This window comes from Gymnogyps californianus, chromosome 15, assembly GCF_018139145.2.
Source record: "Gymnogyps californianus isolate 813 chromosome 15, ASM1813914v2, whole genome shotgun sequence".
NCBI classification, from domain to species: Eukaryota; Metazoa; Chordata; class Aves; order Accipitriformes; family Cathartidae; genus Gymnogyps; species Gymnogyps californianus.
The window spans coordinates 1,940,509-1,962,538 of record NC_059485.1 but is presented as its reverse complement, the minus strand read 5'-3'; the positions used below and the strand labels follow the sequence as shown (position 1 = coordinate 1,962,538).

Below are 22,030 nucleotides of genomic sequence, written 5' to 3'. Positions count from 1 at the left end.
CCGGGCACCCTGCACCTCCTCAGTGCTGGGGGACTCGGAGCGCCTCGGTCTCCCCCCCAGCACACAGCTTGGTCCTCGCTGGAGGGCTGACACGTAGCATGAGAGCAAGGGCAGGGATTAAACCAAGCCGTCCGAGATGCTCTGCAGAGGAGGGCAGCAGTGGGGGGCACATCGCGGGACCCAGCCGGAGGGGAGAGCAGACCACCCCGAGGGGCTCCGGGCTGGCGGCCGGGCGATGCCAGCCTGCCCGAGCCCTTCGGCCATCCCAAGAGCTGGGGTGCGGGGAAGAAGCGGCCAGGCTCAGGTCTCAGCCAGCTCCTGGAGCCCCGTCAGCTCTCGCTCTGGGGCAGAGCGTGGTCCTGCAGGACACGGGAGCATCCCTCTGACGCCATCCGGCTCCCTAAGCAGGAGGATTTCCAAAGCCCTTTGAAAAGCCATTTAGAGCTAAGTCCTGGTATTAAACCTGGCCTTTCATTAGTCAGGTTTTCAATCTTTGCCCGAGCCTGTTTCAGTGAAAAGTTTTTTAAAAGGTCAGGAAGAAGCTTTTAAGCATATTTGCCAATTAACTATTGTAACCCCCTCCTCGACTTGATGCGAGCTGCCCACTTCCGTCTCAGGGGATGGTAATTACTGTTTTATAAATAAGCTTTGAACTCTCTTAAGTAATAGTCTCTCCTTGCATAAAAGCACCCTCTAAATCCACTGGCCTCTTCCACCTTCTGTCACTGTCTGCATCTAAAAATAATCTAGGAAAAAAAAACCCATAATACTTTTAAGAAGAAACTCAGAAACTCTCTTTTACTCTGTGATGACTATTTCTCCAGCCCCTCAATAATTCAACTAACAGAAACCCTGCAGCTTTCACTGCTGTTTGTGAACTTTTCTTGGTATTTGACATCTTTTCGGAAGTTCTCTGGAGTTACATGTAGGTGATAAAAAATCCATCCATGTTTATACGTTTAAATTTCTAGCCCCTGAGGTTACAAAAGAGCAACCAGGGGAGCACAAGAAAAAGGGCAGGAATGAAGAAGTATTTTCCAAAGGTATTGATTCACATAATATGGATTTTTTTTTTTTTTAAACCAGCCCCATGATTTCTAGGTGCCCAGCTTTATATATTTATTTAAGTAGTCTGGGATAGCAACACCGGCAGACTTGAAATCCTTTAGAAACTCAGGTTACTTCTGCACACCCCACTGCACAGCCTGTATATAAAACCACCATTTATTTAAAAGAGACAGCGACGGAGAAAGCATTCCTCAGTCGGGAAGACCACGACTCGTTCCACTCTGCAAGTCACAGCTTTTATCCGAAAAATCGCAGCCAACACTAACATGCAGCTTTAATCACTTTAGCCTGACGCCGTCTACGTAACAACACATGGAACAACCCGACTTAATTTTGCCTTGCAGCTGAGCCAGGCTAAAATTCAGACTCACAAACCTGCTTATATCAGCAAGAAGCGCTTCATGGGCTTCGGCGGGGTTGGGGTTGGGAACAAAACTCGGGAGCGGCCACATGAAAGCAAGGGGATAACGTCAGCGTGAAAGCGGGGGGCAGGAGGGCCAAGTCATGCTCCTTGCCCCATCGCCGACTCGGTGCCGGTGGGAAAGACCCCCCCTAAACAAGGCAGGCACAGCCCCTCTCGCCTGCCCTCGATAATATCTGCCTAGGATCCCTTTAAACGGTTTCAAATGTTAATTCCTCATCGTGGCAGTAAAAGCTATTTTTAATCCCACGTGAAAGCAGTTTGCAGAAGACCAAACTCTGCACGTATCACAGATTGCTTCCTGAGGACAGGCGCTGCTGTGCGGTGGGGAGCAGCAAAATGGGGGCACGCCATCGCGGGGAGACCTGGCCGGCTGGCACGGACGCACACACCACTTAGGCCCTCTCCTAAGCGTAGAGCTGGGACTAAAACATTGTATAAACAGCCAGCGAGATAAAAGGGACATAGAGCCCCTCTAAACACGGACACGTTTTTTCTGTCTAACAGCAAATCCAAAGTATTGTGCATTAAGTAAAAGCATCGAGGTATCTTCTTCGCAGTTACAAAATTACAGCTTTTTCTCAGGTTTCCTGCATTTTGTCTCTGCATTTTAGGATTTATTTTCCAAACATGGGGGTGACGACAGGGGAAGCTGATACAGAAAGGCCCTATTTTTGTAATGAAATTTAAAAAAAAAAAAAAAAAAAAAGAAAGAAGAGATCACGAAGTAATAAACCCAAGAAGCATGCTGCAGGACTGAGTTTCTGCAAATGTACCAAGAAAAACAAGGGCCACTCTCAGCCGCAGAGCACTGAAACGCGAGTCCATCAGGAGAACAGATCAGCCGGTGTCAATGAATAAAGATAATGTCCGGGAGCAGCTCTCAGTGCATCGCCATCTGACTCCTCGCAAGATTCTTTTGTCTCTTCCCACCTATGTATTTCTTAAGTGCGCCTGTGAAAAGCTCTCCCATGAAGGGGATACAAGCTCCGTGCCAAAATGCAGCCTGGTGACTCCAGAGTAGCTGAAACGTCGGATTTTATTCAACAGCTTGCGCTATAGAGTGTCTTGATCTGTCTGTACAATCACAACACACACAAAAACCCCTCAAGGCATCTACTTAGCTCTACTTTTCAACTGCCAATAACACTCACAGCAAAAGTCAAAAGAGCAGCGCTGGAGCCGCGTCCTTTCCCTGCCGCTCAAAGGCTTCAGGGTTGCAAGGTTCGGAGATAACAAAGTCTGGCTCAAGAAATCCTGGATGCCTTTCAAGAACGTTATTAGCTCCCATGAATGGGTTTGAAGGAGGAGGGGAAAAAAAAAAACCAACCCAACCCCAACCCATCGCATGTAGCAGCTCTCTGCTAACCGTCCACCTCCCCTGGGCACACGCAGATGCTCCCAAGCTGGGACACCCCCGGCACTGTTTAACGCATGCACGGAAGCACAGTGTAACGCATGACGAACCACACGGAAAGTTCCTCCTCCTGCATGCAGACCTGCATGCGCTGCATCCGATCAAAAGGGGAAATGACAATAAAAAGCTAAAATCAGCCTCCAAGAGATTCGGAGCTCTGGGCGGCTCTGCAGTGCCGGAGGATGCTCGGCGGCAATGCCCGCGCCCGGTGTGCCACCGCAGCCGGCTGCAGGGCTCCAGCCTGGCCACTCACCAGGAGGCATTTGCCAACTGTGACTAGCCATCCCATAGTACTTTTTACTACTACTTCTGGCCCAAACCGTAAGAAAATAAGGAATTCTTTACAATTCCTATGACATCCAGTGTGCGCCATCATCCAGGGCGCGGTTTCACAGAGCACAACCCCAGCGGCTGCTTTCTTGTGTGCGCTTCACTCAGGGACGTGAAGGGTCGTTGGGAGCCTTGGCCCAGCCCCGTTCCTGTGCAACTCTTTCTTTGGCTATTGGAAAAAAGCAGGAAGAGGAGACGGAAAAGAGGGACTCGGGCCATAGATCATACAAGGAAACACAAGACAGAGCAAGTGTGTCACATGGAGCTGATGTCGCTGCAAAGTTTTGGTGGACGGAGACAAGGAAACTGTTCTTTGTATAAGCTGCATCAGGCTGAATTCCCCCAAACTCCCTTTTATGCAAGCCAGCATCTGCAAAGACCCTTCCCTGCACCGCCTTCGTGCTCCAAACTCGCCGTTATCCACCATGTCTCGTGCCCCACAGCATCAGAACTGCCGAGGCTGCGCCAAATTACGATGCAAGGCAGATGGAGCGGTCCGAACCTCCGAGCAACATCAGGCAGCTGCGTGGGAAACGAGCCCAGCTCTGGCAACCGAAAAGGGAACAATCCCGTGCAAAGATCTCAGCTACGCCCCCGAAACGTCGCCAGCGGAGCAGAGCAGCGTCCGCTGGAGAGCCCACCGGAGCGCGCAGCCCGCAGCCCCGCTTGCACAGGCATCGTACGAATTGCAAACGGCCCGAGCACCCCAAATGCCGCCTGTGACCCCGACTCTGCTCCCCCTCACACCGAGAAGTCCCTGGGCTGAAAGCGGGCGCTGCTCTGCAGACGCAGATGGGGTTACGCCCGTTACACCCCATCGCGACTCGGCCCACAAGTGCAGTTTTTCTCAATTCACACAAGCAAGGGCAGGATTTGGCCCCGTGCCGTCACGCTGAGCATCTCTTCCAAGTTTTGCAATGAGGTTCTAAATATCGCTGGCAAACATCTCAGATTCAATTAAGTTCTTAACGTTTGCCTTCGCCTACGTTCCCGTAAAGCAGACAGACAGGCAGCAAGGTTCCCAGGTTCCCAAACAGGACACTCGCGCTCCCCAAACGCCTGCGCAAGCAGAGCAGCAGACACGCCAACATCCCTTCTTCTTTTTATTGAGATTTACTTTCAGCAGTACTGAGTGCCAAAAAAATTAAAACAGTGTTTTGCTTTAGGATAAAATGTCACATCATGCTTGGATTATCCATTAGGCAATTTATGTTGCAGTCTAGAAAAGGTGTTTAATCTTCTCATAATTAGCTAAACCTATAGTAACTCCAGGAATTTCATATGAGATGCTTGCTGCTTTTGCAGAGCATGTTCTTTTCACCGGCAAAAAGAACTCCAAAAAAGGGACTTTGGGCTATTTCAAATTTAAATAACATAAAACACTCCAGTCAGAATAAATGGTTTCAGTCAGTAACTTATGTTATAACGTAAACTACTCGGCACCCACAAGCAGATACTCCTGCCACAGCAGTGAAATCACTACAGGACTGAACTACCAAGAAAGAACAAAATAATTCTGTGGTGATATTTTCAAGGGAATTTCCCCCCCCCCCCCCCCCCCATTTACTTAACACAAGCAATGACCTACAGGTGCCTTCGGGCCAAATATCTTGGCATGAGAAGCAGTTGGTGTAATTTTGGTTTCCTAGCAAGTTCAAATATTTTAAAAATGTTTACACCACTTTGAGATATTCATTGGAAAAACCTGAACTTCTGTCCAACTTCCATTTTCCTTCACTCCAACACACCCCAGCTTTAAACATTTAGCTCTGTCTGGCTTTCTCGGGAAAAAAACCCTCAGTAGAGCAAGGCCTTGTGAGAAGACAAAACAAGAGAGGCAAAGAGAAGAGGAAACTAAGGAACAGAGTTGTGCGTGTGACTGAAAACACACTTACCCTGTGCAGAGTTAAAGCAAAACATCTACTGATTTTTTTCTTACTAGAAAGGATGCAGCTTCCCAGCACAGCGTACACTTCTCTGCAATGCATCTGGCCGCACCGAAAACCTCCCCTGCTCTATTTCTCCAAATTTACCATAAACATATGCAGAATCATCTTAAAACATCTCACTGGTGTCAGGCCAGGCTCCCTGCAAGCACTTAGAGCACGAAAAACTCACCGCACAGCAATCCCAAACTAAGATTTATTTATTCTTCTCTCGCTGTGGTCCATCCTGCAAACGTCTCGCTGGACTACGGCGAGCGATATGAAAGCGTTCAATCTTCCACACTTTAATTATGTGCTCGCAGTCATTAAACTCCCATTCTGCCAAGTGAGATCTGTCTTGTAATCCTCACCCAAAAAGATTAGTTATCATCATTATTGTTTCTAGAGCAGGGGAGATACAAATGGAACTGAGAAATGAGCTAATAAATCACAGCAATATTAATACAGTCATAAAAATAAGTGCGCTACTTACGGCGTTTGAAGGTGTGTTAAGTCAATAACTTTACAGTCCAGATGTGGTCTTACAGAGCCGAAACTCTGCGGGTAAAATTACCACTGAAATTACACTTTCCATTAAACACGCTGATTTTCACAGGTTGTTATTTTGGCAAGGATTGCTAAGTTGCAACCTCCCCCAAAACATCGAGAAACATTAAGAGCATGTAAGAAATAAAGTATTCCCGCGGGGCTTTGGGAGAATAGGATGGAGAGGCAGGAAGGACAGGGAGAGCTACTCCTTTTATTATTTTCAGATGTTTCCCCGAGAACACCACAGCACTTTTATAAATCGACACATTTGGACTCTCTTCAAAATAACGGACCAGATTCTTTCACTGGCTTCAAGGGACTTAGCGCTCCGACTCCATTTGGCCCGGCCACTCCGGAGTTGGCCAGGAGACGGGAGTTTAATAGACACCACATGCACAGTAGCTGCTCTTCCGAATGCTTTATCGCCTGAAGAGTTCAATTCCATTGAAACCCTCAGAACCAAACAACTCCCTTGAATCAATACGGCTCTGCCCTTTGACATAAACCTACCGAGAATCCAAGCGATACTGTTTTACCCTTCCCCGTCCTTCGCCGGTTCCCTGTTTCAACGCACAGCCAGGATCAAGCCAGGTCCTGCAAGCCGAGGTCCTCGCTCCCTTTATTTTTATAGGCCACTCGAATAAAATAATTCCTAAAGGAACCCGGTGGGGAAACGGTGGGACGGCTGCGAAGTGTTAAAGGTTAAAATCGCGAAGCCTGGATAACTAAAAAAAGCCAATTTCTGCTGCCGGCCGTCCCGCTCCCGGGCACCTGCCCCCGGCCGGCTGGGCTGCGGGAGGGGGGACACGGGGACACGGCTCTCCCGCTCCCACCTTCAGCAGCGGGCCCCCAAAAAAACCCAGCCCCCTCCGAGCTGCCACCCCCCTGTGACCCCGCAGCTCGGCTCCCTTCGCATCCCCGCCTGGCACTCCCAGCTCCCCCCCCCCCCCCTTCCTCCGCCCGTTCATTCACTCCGCCGTCATCCCAGCCCCTCGAACCCCCTTTATCTCCAGGGAGCCGCCGCGCTCGGACCAGCCTGTTGCAGAACAAGCCCCGTCACGGCACGGGAGGCAATTAAACCAAGCGGCTCGGCGCTTTAATTACCGATCGCCGGGGCCCGCCGCCGCCGTTACCTGTACCAGCGCAGCCCCTTCTCGTAGCACCTGTCGAAGAAGTGGGGTTCGGCTCCCACGGCTCGCACCCCGGGGTGCGCCCGTAGAAACTCCAGCAGCGCCCGCGTCCCGCCCTTCTTCACGCCCACGATGATGGCCTGCGGGAAACGCCGGCTGCTGCTGCTGCTGCTGCTGCCGCTGCCCGCCGCCCCCGGCCCCGCTCCCCCCGCCACCCCCGGCCCCGCACCGTCGGGGAGCGCGGCGGGCGGCGGCAGCAGCAGGGCGGGCGGCAGCGGTTCGCAGGGCCCCGGCAGGCAGTAGAAGAAGTAGGTGAAGAAGAGGATCATGGTGAGGAGCAGCGAGGCGCGGCGGCCCCCGACGGGTCCCAGCAGCCGCCCGCTACATCCCATCGGGGGCCGCTCCCGGCCCCGCCGGGCAGCGCATCCCGCACCGCCGCCCAGCCCCCCGCGCCCCCCCCTCCCCTCCCCTCCCTGCGCTCCCCTCCGCGCCGCTCCGCGCAAACCCGGCCCCGACCCCTCCCCGCGCACACCCGGCCCCAGCCTTCCCCTCCCCTCCCCTCCCGCGCCGCCCCCCACGCCCACCCGCGGGGCGGGGGAGGGCGCGCGACACGCGCGTGGGGGCGGCGACGCCCCCCCCCCCGGGGGGAGTGGGGTGGGGAGTCGGGCGCGGCACACGCGTGGGGCACCGTCGGGATACCTTCAGGGGAACGGGGCACACACACACACACACACAAACACCCCCCTCCCCCCAAAGCGCCCGTGGGGAGCCCCCGCGTGGGTGTCAGCCCGGCCCGGGGCAGCCCCGGCGCCCTCCCGCCCCTTCCGAGGAGCGGCGGCGGAGCGAAACGCTCCGGGCCCCGGGGGAATGCGTTTTCCCCATGTTTTCCCAGCCGATTTTCTCCCCCCCCCCCCCTTTTTTTTATAATTTCTGGGGCTGCCGCGGGTGTTTTCGGCCCCTCGCATCACGCAAAGGGCCGCGGAGGGGAGGGTGCGGGATCCCAGGCAGGCGCCGGGCTGGAAATAAAGAGCCATTACCGGGGTGGCAGCCCCGGTGCCGCGCAATTAGCGAGCGGCACCCGGTGAGGCAGCGCTAATTAGGCTGCTCGGGCTCCTGCTGCAGGCGTGAAAACAAACCCCCACCCCCCCCGTGTGCGTGTATTTGTTGTTTGGGATGATAGTCCTGGGTTTCCACCCAGGCCCCTGCGCCTTCTGAAATAAGCCCAAAAGCAGCGGTTTGGTGTCGTGATTTAAAATGCGTGTGTGGAATGGGTGGTGGGGTGGGATGAGTGGTTTTCCTGCTGCGGCTGGGAAAACCCCGTTCCCTGGGGTCCAAAGCGGTGTGCATCCTGGGGGCTAAATAAATCCTGTCCGGTGCCACGGTATCAGTGACACATGGGAGCCGGACCCCACGGTGAGTGGCTGCACAGGCAGCATCCCCGGGTGCCGCTGGTCAGGCCTGGGCTTCACGTGCAGCAACGGCACCATTCCGGCTTGCTCCTGCCCTCCCGGCAGCGTGTGCCATCACCAAACACCAAATAGCTGAGACCCAGCCCCGGGGTGCCCGTGCCTGGGGGCTCCCACGGGGCCATTGTGCCTGGGACCCACTGTGGCTTCACTGAAATGCTCCCGGGGTCCGCCCCGCCACACGCCTCGAAACACTGAGGCTGATTTCCAGTCTTGTGCTAAAGCCTTCCTTTTTTGTATCTGAAATCAGCAGTGTCTTAATTAACCTAATAATATAATGAGCTCTTTTTATAATTAGATCCCCCAAGTCTTCCAAGAGCTAGAGCATGGTGGGGAGGGGGAGATCCGTGGCCTGCGACCGGAGGGGGTGCAGAGCTGTGCAAACACAGCTGCATCGGGAGGCAGCGATGCTCCTGCGCGGCTGCGTGGTGCCACAGCTGCACCATTGCATGATGGCATGGCTGCAAGGCGGCACAGTTGCAAGGCTGCCCGGCTGCATGACAGCATGGCTGCATGACAGCACGGCTGCAGGGTGGCACGGCTGCAGGGTGGCATGGCTGACGGGTGGCATGCCTGCATGATCGGCATGGTTGCATGACGGCACGGCTGCATGACAGCATGGCTGCATGACAGCATGGCTGCAGGGTGGCACGGCTGCAGGGTGGCATGGCTGCATGACAGCACAGCTGCAGGGTGGCACGGCTGCAGGGTGACACGGCTGCATCACAGCACGGCTGCAGGGTGGCACGGTTGCATGACAGCACGGCTTCAGGCTGGCACAGCTGCAGAGGCACAGCTGCATGATGGCACGGCTGCAGGGTGGCACGGCTGCATGACAGCATGGCTGCAGGGTGGCACGGCTGCAGGGTGGCACAGCTGCATGGGCACGGCTGCAGGGTGGCACGGGCATGACAGGCTGCAGGGTGGCACAGCTGCATGACAGCACGACTGCAGGGTGGCATGGCTGCAAGGTGGCATGGCTGCATGACAGCAGATCTGCAGGGTGGCATGGCTGCAGGGTGGCAGCAGGACGGGGCTTTGTGCCCTCTCGTGGCTGGTGCTCGGAGGCTGCGCCGGGGCTGCCTGGCCCATCCTGCACGGTAGCTTTTCAACGAGAGGATATAACTGCGCGAGTGCAACTGGAGATCCCTTCCAACTCGCAATACGAAGGTTCCCCAGGGAAAAACGAGGAGGAAGGATTACGACGAGGAAGTGAATCTGTTATCGGGAGCAGTTTGATAAATAAAAACGCATCCAAAATCTGCCGCGCGGCACTTGCCAGTTCTTGTTGGGTTTACGTAAGTGATTAGAAATAGGAACTGTTTCACTCCGGGCGAGAGCGGGTGGGAACGGCTCCAGCTCCCTGTTTGGGTTGGGGGGGGGGGGCTGTTGTTGTTGGAAAATGCCAATTTGTCAAAATGGAAACGTTTGGCAAGAATATATCCATTTTGACAAACTTCTGTCAAAACACAGCCAGGGAGGCTCGGGAAAGGCAGGCGGGGAGCACAGCACAGCACACCCACCCTCCTCATCCTCAGCGCAGGGGGATCCCTCCGGGGCGCAGGGCTGGGGCTGCCCGTGGCGAGCTGGTGCAGCGGTGCCTTTCGGCACTGCCAGCTCCCCGCCAGCGCCGCGGGCGCTGCCGTATCTCAGCGCTTGCCGCTGCTTCGGCACGGTCGGAGGAGCAGCACCGTTTCCTTTCTCACCTTCAAAATTGGGGAAAAAGGCTTAAAACGTGAGCTCGGGCTCGCCGCTGGGGCCAGGCACCCTGCGGCGAGGAGGGGAAGCACCGAGCACCGCGGCGCTTGGGCTGTGCCCGAGGCTTCCCCAGCCTCACATGCGGATGAGCCGGCGGGTGGCCCTGCAGGAGGGTCCCCAGCTTCGGCTGAGATCCCACCGGACAAGGACTGGCTCCCTGCCTTGCCGGCAGCTCAGGTAATTAAGGACAACAAGCATTCAAGTGCAATTTTTTAAGCAAAATTAGGACATTTTGTTTGAAAAAAAGGTGTCCTGAAACGATGTTCCCCGTGCCCTTGCCAGGCAGCAGATGCCATTGCATCTCCGTGGCCGCCCAAGGATGGCTATGCGGCACGTGGGACGTGGACCTGGGCCAGCAGGGCCGGTGCCCGGTGCCTCTCTGATCCCCTGTCCTCTGCCGGGACGCCACGTGTCTTCCCCCTCCGTTAGCACGTCTTCGTCTGCAGCTCTGATAACACAACCTACCGGAGAGCACAGCTTTCCGAGAGTTTGGTGATCCTGTTGAAAGGTCTCCCGCTGCAGCCGCTCGCTGGGCTGCCGGCGGTGCTGGTGTCTGTCGGGGGACGGGACTGCCTTCCCCGGGCAGGAGCAATGCCGCTGCGATGGGCACCGATGTGTTTGCACCAAGGAGCCGAAGCCAGGCGGGCAGTGAGCAGCAGGGCGCAGAGCCAGCGCAGCCAGCATGCCGGCCGTGCCTCCTAGCCCTTCACGGTGCACGGCTGGGAACCGTGTTGGGAGGATTTATCCTCGCCCCTGGGGAGAGCAGGGACAGGCACTGCCGTTCCTTGTACCCCAACACCTCAGCTTGCTCCCAAGGCTGGTGCACACCACGGTCCCAGCCCTGGGTCGCTGCATTAGCCCTGGCATCAGGGCTCTGCACCCTCGGGTGGCACCCACGGCCCCAGGGGGGCTGGCGGCAGCAGCCCCACGGGCACCTCTGCGGCACAGCTGGTCGCCAGGGCTGCTCACAGCACACAGGAGCCACCGGGCTGCTCTGGCAGAGGCAGATGAAAGTGTTTGGGGCTGTCACCGGCGTTATGGATGGGCTGCGAGCGCTGGCGGGGAGCGGCGCGCAGACACTGCGGATGTGGAGGGAGCCTCCGCGTTTCCGACCCCTGATTGATGAGATGCAAGTGCCGGTCGTTTCACTTACTATATCATTGTTACCTCAGCCCTCCGACTGGGGCGAGGGTGCTTGAACTCTGGAGACGATTGTCTCCACTGAAGGACGAGAAGGGTCGCTTTTTCCCCCCGGGGTCCCGGCAGGAGCGAGCGGGTCCCCAGGAAGCCCCATGACCTGGCTGGCGGCTCGGCAGCTCCCCGGGGACTGGGAGTCTCCAGCAGCCCAGGCAGCAGCCGGGGCACCGCAGCCATGCAGAGGATGATGCTGCGTGGAGGGGCTGGAGCGTGGCCAAAGGAGAATGCGACGGCTGCCAAGGGGAAGAGGTGAGACACATCCGAGCTGGCCGGGAGCTCCGACGGCAGTGATGCCCGGTGCTGACGGTTAAGCAGCAAAAGGGGAAAATAAAGCAGCGGAGAGGCCAGAAGCTGGTTGGTGCCAGTGCCGCCGGGCTCGCAGGAGGTACCAAGGAGCAGCGAGCGGTGGCCCAGCCTGCAGGATGCTCAGCGATGCTGATGCTCCATCCATGCAAAGACCCTCCACCAGATTTGCAGTTTGCCTCAGGGCCACCTTTTGTCGGTGACAGGCCGGCCCGGCTGGCTGTGGGGGTCCCTGCGCTGCCGGGGGCTGCCTGCCTGTGTGCTCCCCAGGGCTGGGGATGGCTGCGGGCTGCCTCCTGCCCTACCCACCTTGGCTGGCTCAGTGGTGACATGAGCTCTCCCTCCAAACAGCCCGGGTGTTGCCGCTGCGGTGTCTGAGGGGGCGGTGAGCAGGGACCCCCACGTGGCATGGGGGCACGTGGGGAAGCACCGCTCTGGGGGTGCCTCCTGGTCCTGCGGAGCCGGCTGCTGCGCCTGGCCCCCCGTGTCCCCACCTCACTGGCGTGGGGCAGGCAGCCGGGGCTCCCCAGCTGGCGATAGCGGGGCACAGTTTCCCAGCCAGGCTGCAGATGCCCCCCCGCCGCGCCAGGGGCTGTGGGGTTGGGGGCTGGAGCCTGCTTTGGCAGATCTTGTGGCAGAGCATCAGTTGGAAACCGCTGGCGACCGTCTCAAAGGGCCGTGTGTCTGCGCAGCAGCAAGAGCCCGATGCCAGACATGGTTGCGCACATATGTGTGGTTTGAATTGGGGTTTTTTTGGGGAGGGCTCCCTCCAGCCAGGTCCATTGCCCTCTCCTCTCCGAACGCAGGGCTGTACCTGCCAGCCTCCCTCGGGGTGGTTCAGCCCTGGAGGGAGGAGGCACCGGGACAGAGCAGGCTCCTAGGGCAGCCGTCCCCGAAACTCCCCGTGCCCCATCCCGGGGCTCACCTGGAGCAGAGGGGTTAGCCGTTCCCACCGCGGGCTGAAATCCTGGTCCCAAAGCGGGTGAGGTTCATGCCTGATCCGGGACAGCCAAGTGACAAGCCCCACCGAGGGCCAAACAGAGCAATATCAGCACAGCACCATGTGAGCTAGATGCTCCCCTTGTCCATCCTCTCCCTCACCCCAAAATCAGTGGGTCCGAGCAGGATGGGACCCCGGATAACCAGCCAGAGCATCCTGACCAGCCACCCCAGCACCACAACCCAGCCTCTCCTCCAGAGACCTCCCCTCTGCCCGCCACAGCAGGCAGGCAGGAGCCGCAGCATGGGTGCTCTGGGATTTCCCAAAGTTTGTTATTACAAAGAAAGAAAGAAAAGGGCTCAAGGGATCAGTGGGGATGAGAAATGCTTTAGAAACATGGGAGATCATTTAACAGGTCACCTCCACAGTGGACTTTGCCAAGCTGATAAAGGCAAGCAAACTTATTAAGGCACGCACAGCTTGATTCGAAACGGCTGCTCCCAAACAGCCAATTACTCCGGGCCGTTCCAATCCAATTAGGAAGGCTGTTTCCCTGATTATGGCGGCGTGTTTTACAAATACGGCACAACTCCTTGGGTTCAAAGAGCAATCCATAAAAGGGAGCTCGGTAAGAGGCAAGCCAGCGCCTGCAGCCAGGGGAGGCAAACCCCATCCCCGTCCCTGGGGATGCAGGTGTGCCTGTCCCCAGGGATGCGGGTATCACAGGGGATGCGGATGGGATGCCCGAGCCCCAGGCACGGTGACGCTCGCTGGAAGAGCAGCCCTGTGACTGTCCCTAAAGCAGCACAGCCCCGCCAGCCAAGGAGACAGGGTCACTCTCCGAGCCGTGGTCCTCACCAAGAGCTGGGCCCTGGGGTCATGCAGATGGGGGATGCCACCGGGGTCTTTGTCAGTGCCACCCCGCTGTAGTCCCCTCCAGGGTGTCAGCAAAGGTCACCCAGCTCAGCTGGCCTGTGACATTAGCAAGCCTTTCCCCAGAGACCTGGCCAGCTTTGAGGTTTATCCACTGGGTATCCTCGAATGTAATGTTGCGGGGGGATTTGCCCTGATCCTGCCGGTGGGGAGAGGCACGTTTGACAGAGGGAGAAACCCAGATGGGACCATGGGGGCTTTGCCTGAGCTCGCCAGGGCCAGCCAAGCTGGGATGGATACAGGTACGATGCAGGAGGAATGAAATGTGTCTCCCTCTAATTGGGATCACGGGCGCTGCGGTGCGGCAAACAGAGCTGATCCCCTCCGGACCGGGTTTCCCATCACCTGGGGCAAAGGAGACACTAACAAACTCATCACCGCCCTCACGCAGAGGATGAAAAACGAACCCGCAAACTCCATCCTCAGTTCAAGAGTCTGAGCCGGGCTGGGGCGGCAGGAAGGGCCAGGGCTGAGCCGCGGCTCCAGCACCTTCGCAGCCGTCCAAACCCTCACCGCAACCGCTCCAACGGGTTCGCTTCAAAATCCTGGCGTGCGGCCACCTCTGGGGTGTAGCACAGCCCCTGTTATTAAAATGTGTGACAGCAGCTCAAGATGGAAAGTGAAGTTGTACATTCTCCATCTGAAACTCCGGGAGGAATTTCAAGCAGGGGAATGCAATTTCCAGCCTGGAGGAGAGCCAGCAGCACCAGGGCGAGATTTTTCTTAATATGGTTTTGCAAAACTTGAACACAGAAAATTGCCTGTAGCTATAGCAATACCAGTGAGCTGGAGACAGCCCCACTCGGGAAGGAGGCGAGGCATTTGCACAACAAAAACACCCACCAACTCCAACGAGCGTGCTGTCCCCTGCCACCACCGGGACGTTCGGCCACCTTAGCCCCCTCTCCAGCCCGGTCTCCGCTGGGATTTGAGGACTGAGCCGCGTGGAGTGGCATGGATGAGGGCAAAGCCACTCTCCTGTCCATCTTGGGAAGGGAGCAGCGTCCCAGGAGCGAGGGTTTCAGCAGGGGAAGCAATGCCCTCGGCAGCAGGCGCTGGCAAAGGAGGCTGCCTTGCAAAAGTCCCCATGGGACGCAGGACATGGCTGCACAGCACGACGCACCTTCCCGCAGCAGTGCGGGCGACCAAACGGCGACACAGCATGTCACAGAAGGCAAAAGCTGGTGCTGGCAGCACCAAAGGGAGGACGTGGCTTTTCCCAGACCCTCAGCGCTTGCAGGTCTCCGCTCCCTCCATCAGCCTGGGAGGGATGCAGGTTCAACAGCTCCATGTTATTCTCGTCATGGCGTTTTGGGGCGGTGGCAGGGTCCCAGCAGAGGAGCGGCCTCCTCGGCCACGGGACCCCCAGCCTCCACGCCAGCCCGGGGAGCGCCGCCTGCTCACGGCAGCGCAGACGCGGCTGGCTCCCAGCCAGCTGGAGTTACAAAAGGAGCCTTCCCCCTATTTCTGCTTTTGATTTAAATAATCCCAATAAGGGGATAAAGCAGCCAAAACCCACTGATTTTTTTAAAGCTTCGATTTAAAAAATAATATACATGAAATGTGCGATTTTTATTAGAGTAGGCAGAGCTGCAGAGTATCAGAGACAGCCCTTCGCTAACCAAACCTCTGTCCCCAGGACACCGGCCATTAACTGTGCCATCCAGAGCGCTCAGACATCCTCTGCACAGCGTCCCAGCTCTGCCTTGGCCCCACTTTCCTTCGCATTTCCCATGCAAACCCAAACTGGGGGCTGGCTGCAATTATTCCTTTATTGGTGCACCCCTGGGCAAAGACGCAAGAGTGACAACGGTTTCACATCATCCAGTGAAAGATTGCAGGGACGGGGAGGAGGCACAAAAGCAAAGGTGCTTTTTTCGTGTTTAATTTACTGTTACCCAGTGTCTGGTCACACAGGTTTGTGGAAGCAGAGGGATTTCTTTATCCTGGTTAGATGCATGGGGCGACAAGGCCATTTCCAGCTGAGAAAGTCCCCTTTTGAAGAAGCCAGGCGATGCCACGCAGCCGGACGGTGAAACATCACTGTTTGCAGGTGGCCGATGGCCGCAGCCAAAGCCGACAGCGTGGAGCTGGTCCGGTTGCAGCCCGCAGATGGAGCGGGACTTTCAGTGCGGTGCCCGGTGCCCTGATGGGTATTTCAGGGGATCTGCAGCCCAAAAAGCCTGGGGACAAGGTGGGTTCAGTGCTGTGGAGGTGGCAAAGTCCCTGTGGGTTTACTGGAGCCACGACCCGAGGGCGAGCTGGTGGCACCTCTGCCTTTCTTGGGCAGGGAGGGAGCAAAGTCTCAGGCCCCACCATCAGCCCCCCATTATCAGCCTCTCCGACACCCCTCGCGTCCCCTGCAGTTATTTCTGCCTGTCTACTACATCAATCTGCACGACCAGCGGTTGACTGACTAGCCAGGGATATCTTGACAACTGCTTACCTGCTCTTTACAAGCTCAGTAACTCGGTGGAACCATAATTACATGTTCATTGCTGATCTCATTTAGAGTTAATTACATGCCAAACAGACATATCTCTAATGTGCTTGGAAGCATCCCAATAAAGGCTCTGAGCAGCCCATCAATATGGATGTGAACGCAGGTATTCGTTCTGCCGGCTATTTCACCACCCGGTGCTTATTTGCAGGTCTAAATCAATAGCATCATCCCATGTGGGTCAGGGGGAGATGCAGCATCAGTTCAGCTCCGAGGGAGAAGGCGAATACAGGGGAACCTCTCCTGGCCACAGTGGGTGAGAACCGACCCACGGCAGCGCCAGCACCGGCGCAGCCCCAAACCCAGCAGCTCTGGTAGCACCATGGCTAGGATGGGGCCAGTCTGGCAGATAGAATAGCACGCCACACTGAAGTTCCCCATTTCTCTTTTAAAAAGTATCTAGAACAGGCTAGTAACAGGGTCGCCGCATGGTTTAATCCCACTTTTTTTAGCCTAAAAATGGAGCTGAATCCGTTTGGGTCATGCCCCTGTTGCATTTCCCCCCCCCCCCACTGCTGGGCTGAGGGCTGCGCCAAAGGCACTGGGACAGCGCTGGTGTGGCACTGGGGAGCCTGGAAGGCGCGCCGGCACCCTGCAAAATGACGGTGGCAAGGGAGGAGTGCCAGCCCCGAGAACGATCTTGCTGGCACCTCAGTGCTAAGCTCACCGGAGAGAGCCGGGAGGGCTGGAGCCTGGCCAAGCTCTCCCGCACGTCGGGCAGGCAGGGCCAGCTCCGTGCCGTAAAAGACAGGCACAGCTTGTTGCCTTGGAGGGCAGAGCTGGAGAATTATATCCTAAACGCTCGCAAAATGAGCCGGTAAGCGCGCGGAGCTGTTCCCAATCAAGCAGCGAGCCAGCGCGGCTGGGGCGCATCCTCACCCCTCGCTTGCGGCGCGCTGGCTTCCCCCGAGTCGCAGCCGGCAAGCTCCGCGCCGCCATGCCCAATCTCTGCGGGAACCGGCTTTTTTCAAGCAAATCAGTTTACAAGTTTCTTCTTTTTTGCGGAAAAAAAAAAAACAAACCCAAAAAATCCCCACCAACCCAAAACCTTTTGGGGGTAGGGGGTTGTTTTGCTTGTTTGCCTTTAAAAAATAATGTCACCAGGCGCAGATGGCCACATTTACGAGTCTATGAAGCTCTGGCATGCCCGCTGCTAATTCCTTGCACAGGTGGGGGTAGCTTTCATTTGGCTCTGGTTCAGCCAAATATTCAGTGGCCAAAGGGAGAGGAAGGTGTGGGATCGAGAATTGGAACATCTGGAGCAGAGCCAAGCAATAACAAAACGTAAAGCAAAGTTTTAAAGAAAATGTCTCAAATGGATGGAGGAGAAAAAGCGGAGTTCAAAGGGCTCCCTGCTGCCAGCGAGGAGGGAGGCAGGCTCCCAAGTGTCCTTCTGTCAGGCATTTGGTTGGGTTTTGGAAACAGGAAAAAAAAATGTGGTCTCAAAGAGGGAGGCAAAACCAACCACAGGATTAAACCCTGGCCAGCTGCGCCCCCAGCAAAACCTGCTCCTCTGCTGCAGGCAGCACAGATTCCAGAGCTTAATGCGATAAAACCTGAATTTCAGAAGTTTTTCAGTAGTAGCTGAGGGATCGGACTGCCACTTTGGGTCAGAATCCTGACTTTTAACCCCCACAAGACAGGGATGGTCCCACTCCTTGCACCAGCCCAGAGCTCTCCCTGCATCCCACGGCTGATGCTGGGCAGCCCCTGGCACAGGGCAGCGGCTGGCCCGGCATCACACAGGCTCCATTTCCCAAGCAGTCCCGCCAACAGTATTTAAGTCATATATAGAGTAATGCATTTTCTTTGTCTGTTTTTATTGTCTATTCCAGTCTTAATTCTGCAAAACCCCTACGACAGCAAAATATTGCACCATTAAGAACAGCTAATGAAGAGATAATGAATCAGGTAATGAACAAAAGGAGCTAATACTCTCATTCCCCCAAATAGTGGCATGCATCATGTGCGCTCATGAATTACAGCTGCCAAAATCAAAGCCCAAGTGGCCGGCAGGTCACGCTGGAGCCATGCGTGCCAAGCCTGCCACGACCCCGCTTTCCGGGTGAAAAACACCCGCTTTCCGGCAAGACTTTGGGTCTCACCCAGGAGCGAGGAGAGGCGAGCGGAACGGAGCCGCGGGGAGCGCTGCTGCCTGCCGGGAGCTCCTGCCGGCACGAGGGCAGGGTCCAGCCCTGGCTGCCATGCCTTGCCCAGCAGGCAAGGGCCGATCCCGCTCATCTCTCATCATCTGCGATGCACATGCTGAAGAAATCAGCGGGGAAAGGCTGGAAAGCCTCCAAAATGGGAGAGGGCGCAGGGTACGCTCGTGTTCCCGCAGCCCCGGGGCTGCAATACCTCCCGCGCCAATAAACTGCAGGTGCTGGGGCATTGCGAGCACTTGCCCACGCACTTCAATAGCATTCGGATCCTGCCTCCTGGTACCCCGGCCCCTTCCCGGCTCGCACACAGGAAGGAAAGCATTGAGGAAAAAAGCCCCATTTAGAGACAAAAGCCTCTTGGTGGTGAGCATCCCCTTTCCCAGGGACAGTAGGCATCTGGTTCCTATAGCACAGGCACCCACATGTGCTGTGTGACCCCGCGGGCCCCATCCCCTCCCCGAAAAGGCAGGTTAGCACTCGCCGGCTCTGCAGGAAGGAGCCGGGGCTTTGTCTGGAGCTGGGCCGACGACAGAAGCTTTCAGGCAAATCACCCGGGCTCTGCCGTGTCTGGGAGAGATGGAGCTGGGACCGAAGCTGCCGGTAACCTGAGGCGCATCCGCCTGAGAGCTCCGCTCCACAGGGAGACCCACCCCGGGGGCCCTCGGGCCGGCATCGCTCCACATGGGCTGGTGGTACCCACCAGCATCCCATGCCTCAAAGCTTCATCCGAATATTTGGGTGCTTGTGCTTCAGGACTCTCCTGTCAGTCTCCACGCCACGGTCCCACGCACACCCACGGGGGTCAGCTGCAGAGTGGCAGAAGCCCACGTCCTCAGCCCCGGCTCATCCACCCGGGACCCTCTGCCTGTTCCTCCATCTCCTGCCAAACACATCCCAACAGCACCAGCCCCTGCCCCTGTGGGAATTTCATGGATAAACCCCTGGAGCCCCACAGACAAGGGGAGAGCCAACAGCCCTCACTGGAGGGAGCACGGGAGCATCCCCACCAGCTCGCTGGGCTGTGGCACCCTCCCCGCAGCCACCAGCACGTGGTGATGCATGTCACCGCCTTGGGTCTCACCCATCGCCTGACCCAACTTCTGAGCACAGAGAAAAACAACAAGAGAGCCCATGAGTTTGAAATGCTGAGAACAGGTTTTAGGATCACACCTTGGGGGTGAAACCCAGACAGGCGCCCATCCGTACCACGCATCCCTCCTGTGCCGAGGCTCGAGTCCCCACCGCAGCACCGGAGGGGACCAGAGCAGCCCGGCACAGGGGACCAGCACGTTCTCCAGGCACCTTCTCATGCTGGGGGTCTCACACAGCCATAGCCAGGCTTTTGCACCCAGGCTACCAGGATGAGGCTGAAGAGTGGGACAGACGACAAGCCAAGGGCAGCTGGGGGAGCTCAGACACAGGGACATGTCTGGGATGAGCCTGCTGGCTCTGCCCTGGCTGTGCCTTCCAGGGCATCCCGGCATCCCTCTCCCTCATGTCATCCCCACCTTTAACTCTCACAGCTGTCGAAGCTCCTTGGAGCATCCTCTGCCTCCCCAAAACAGCCAGGGCTGCCCCATGGGGTGCTGGGGGGGGGGGCACTTCAGTGCTGGGAGCCCCAATGGTGCTCGCCCACCCCATGCAGCACCAGGCAGAGAGCCGGGACATGGGGCCAGGCCCCCCCAGCCCCTCTCCCGCTGCCCCCCGCAGCAGGACCAGCCCACGGGACCCACCATCCCAGGGCTCATGTGAACGCCCCGTGGCCATTTTTAACCTCAGATCTTTGGCATTATTAATAACATACATGTGGGTCTCACTTCCCCTATGGGATAACATCTGGGGGATATTCATCATGGCCACCACGGGCTGCAGCCCCCCACTCTCCCCGCAGAGCGGGATGGGTCACATCTGAGCACCGAGCCGCTTGATGTGGAGTCATTAGCATGCACAGACTTCCAGCTCAATTACTTGACAGATGAAATCAAGATCCATTGGCCTTATTGTTTGCATCTGGAGCACTGCATCCGCACACACGCTCCTCCTGCTGCCTCCTCCTCCTCCTCCTCCCCAGCCCAGCCACAGCTGTGCCAGCATCGGCTTCATCTGGATGTCGTTTACCACAGCTTGGCATATGGGAACATATCAAACACACCATAATAAAATTAGCCCTACACAACAGCAATTATCCACAGCACCTTCAGAGAGGAAAAGATGCACCATTTCCTGACCCTCCTGTCTCTGCCCGTCTGTGGGGAGAGGAGCCCGCTGATTTTCCTCCCATGAGCAGCTCTCACGGGAGAAGGTTTGCTCTCCTGGCAAGCACAGAGCAAGGCCCAGGTGGATCATACCACAACCTGTTTGCAGTTCCAGTTTTGCAGCCAAGCTGCCGCTATTCTACCGACGGATTTTACACGAAGGAACAATTACGCTTCATTTCTCCCCATTAACACATTCGACAGCGTTGAGCTTGCTTTAGGAGGAGGGGGGGAAAAAAAAAAGTTGCATCAGAAATATTTGAGGTGCTGAAGTCAGCACGCAGGTGTTGGAGCTGTCGCGGCGCCCGGCAGCATGCCAGCGCCAGCCCAAGCCGAAAGCTCCTAATCCCAGCGATTACAGCCCAGAAACGTGGGCCTGGGGATGGGGCTCACACTCTTCACAGCCCGGGCAGCACCGGCCACTGCAGCGGGTGGGTTTGGCTTTGCCCCAGAGCCTCTCCAGGAGCTGTTAATTAGGGGAGAGGGGTTAATTCTTGCCATGTGTCTCCCACTGCACTTTGCTCCTCTCAAGGAGCTGATGCTTCGCTGGGGTCTCTCCAGAGGAAGCCCCGAGTCCTCCTGGGCCATCGCCGGGGAAGCGGCAAGGGTCAGCCGCAGGCAGAGAGCAGGGATGGCCCTGGCTGCTGCAGGGGCATGGTCCCCGCTTGGCATCATCCCCAGGGCAGAGGTGCCGGTGTCCCCGCGGTGGCTCGCCCAGCATGCAGGAGGATGCCCAACCAGCCCCGTGGCCAGCACGGAGCCGCAGCAGGGACGAGGGGCTGCTTCGGAGGCAGGCACCAAGCAGCAGAAGGAATTTGGGTTTCTTTTTTCCCCTGTAACCCATCTGTCCTTAATTTCTTTGGGGGTTTCACTCCAAATTCTTCAGATTCTACGGCAAATGCTTTGCAGTCCTCAGCTCAGCTCGCCTCGGCGGCTGCCCAGCTCAGGGCTGCCTGCAACCAGAGCAGAGGGAAGGGAAAATACCAACCCAACAAATTCACCAACAAGTAACCCATGTCTGACCAGCATCACCAGCAGCAACACAGAGGCAGCGGGAGCCTTTACTGGGGGCTGTGCCAGCCCGTCCATCCGTGCAGCAGCAGGAGACGATAGATTTTTGCAGCAGGGGACGCCAGACTGTGCACCAGCCCCGGTTCCAGTCCGTGTCTGTCCATCGCTATGTGCTGCGCTCCATACATGGAGCAGGGTCCTGAGCTCTGGCCCATTTTTGCCAACACCTAGACCGAGCGGTGCCAGTCCTGCCTGGGAGGCCGCAGGCACAGCCACGCTCTTGCTGCGCATCCCTTCCCCTCCTGCAGACCGCAGCGCCAGGAGGCAGATGTCCGCCTTGCCAGAGCTCTGGTGGGAGGTGTTTCCATTTGCTCTTATCATTTGTAGCAACAAATCACTTGCTTTACCCTAATTTCGCAATTACAAGAGAGTAGCTCTGGGCTACAAGCAAATGCAAATGTCTCAGGCTGGGGAGCAAAACCGTGTCGCACATGCACCCATCCCCGCACAGAGCAGCAGCATGGTATGACGTACACCGCAGTCGCTGCTAATTAGCCGCTAATTTTACAGACTTCTTTATGGTTTGCAGTCATTTAACCTTTCCCATGGGCTGGAGCCCTGCAGCCAGAGCTCTCCCAGTGGGCACTAGGACGGCTCTGCAGCGG

General features: G+C 57.0%; 1 protein-coding gene across 1 annotated transcript in view; it reads right to left on the bottom strand.

The window, feature by feature from the left end:
* HS3ST6 (heparan sulfate-glucosamine 3-sulfotransferase 6) overlaps nt 1-7,232 on the bottom strand; it is a 40,341-nt gene extending 33,109 nt beyond the window's left edge. Inside the window, exon 1 of the mRNA XM_050906143.1 lies at nt 6,844-7,232. Within this exon, the coding sequence (XP_050762100.1) occupies nt 6,844-7,232 (389 nt within the window). The remainder of the gene's footprint in view (nt 1-6,843) is intronic.
* Nucleotides 7,233-22,030: the final 14,798 nt, after the last annotated feature.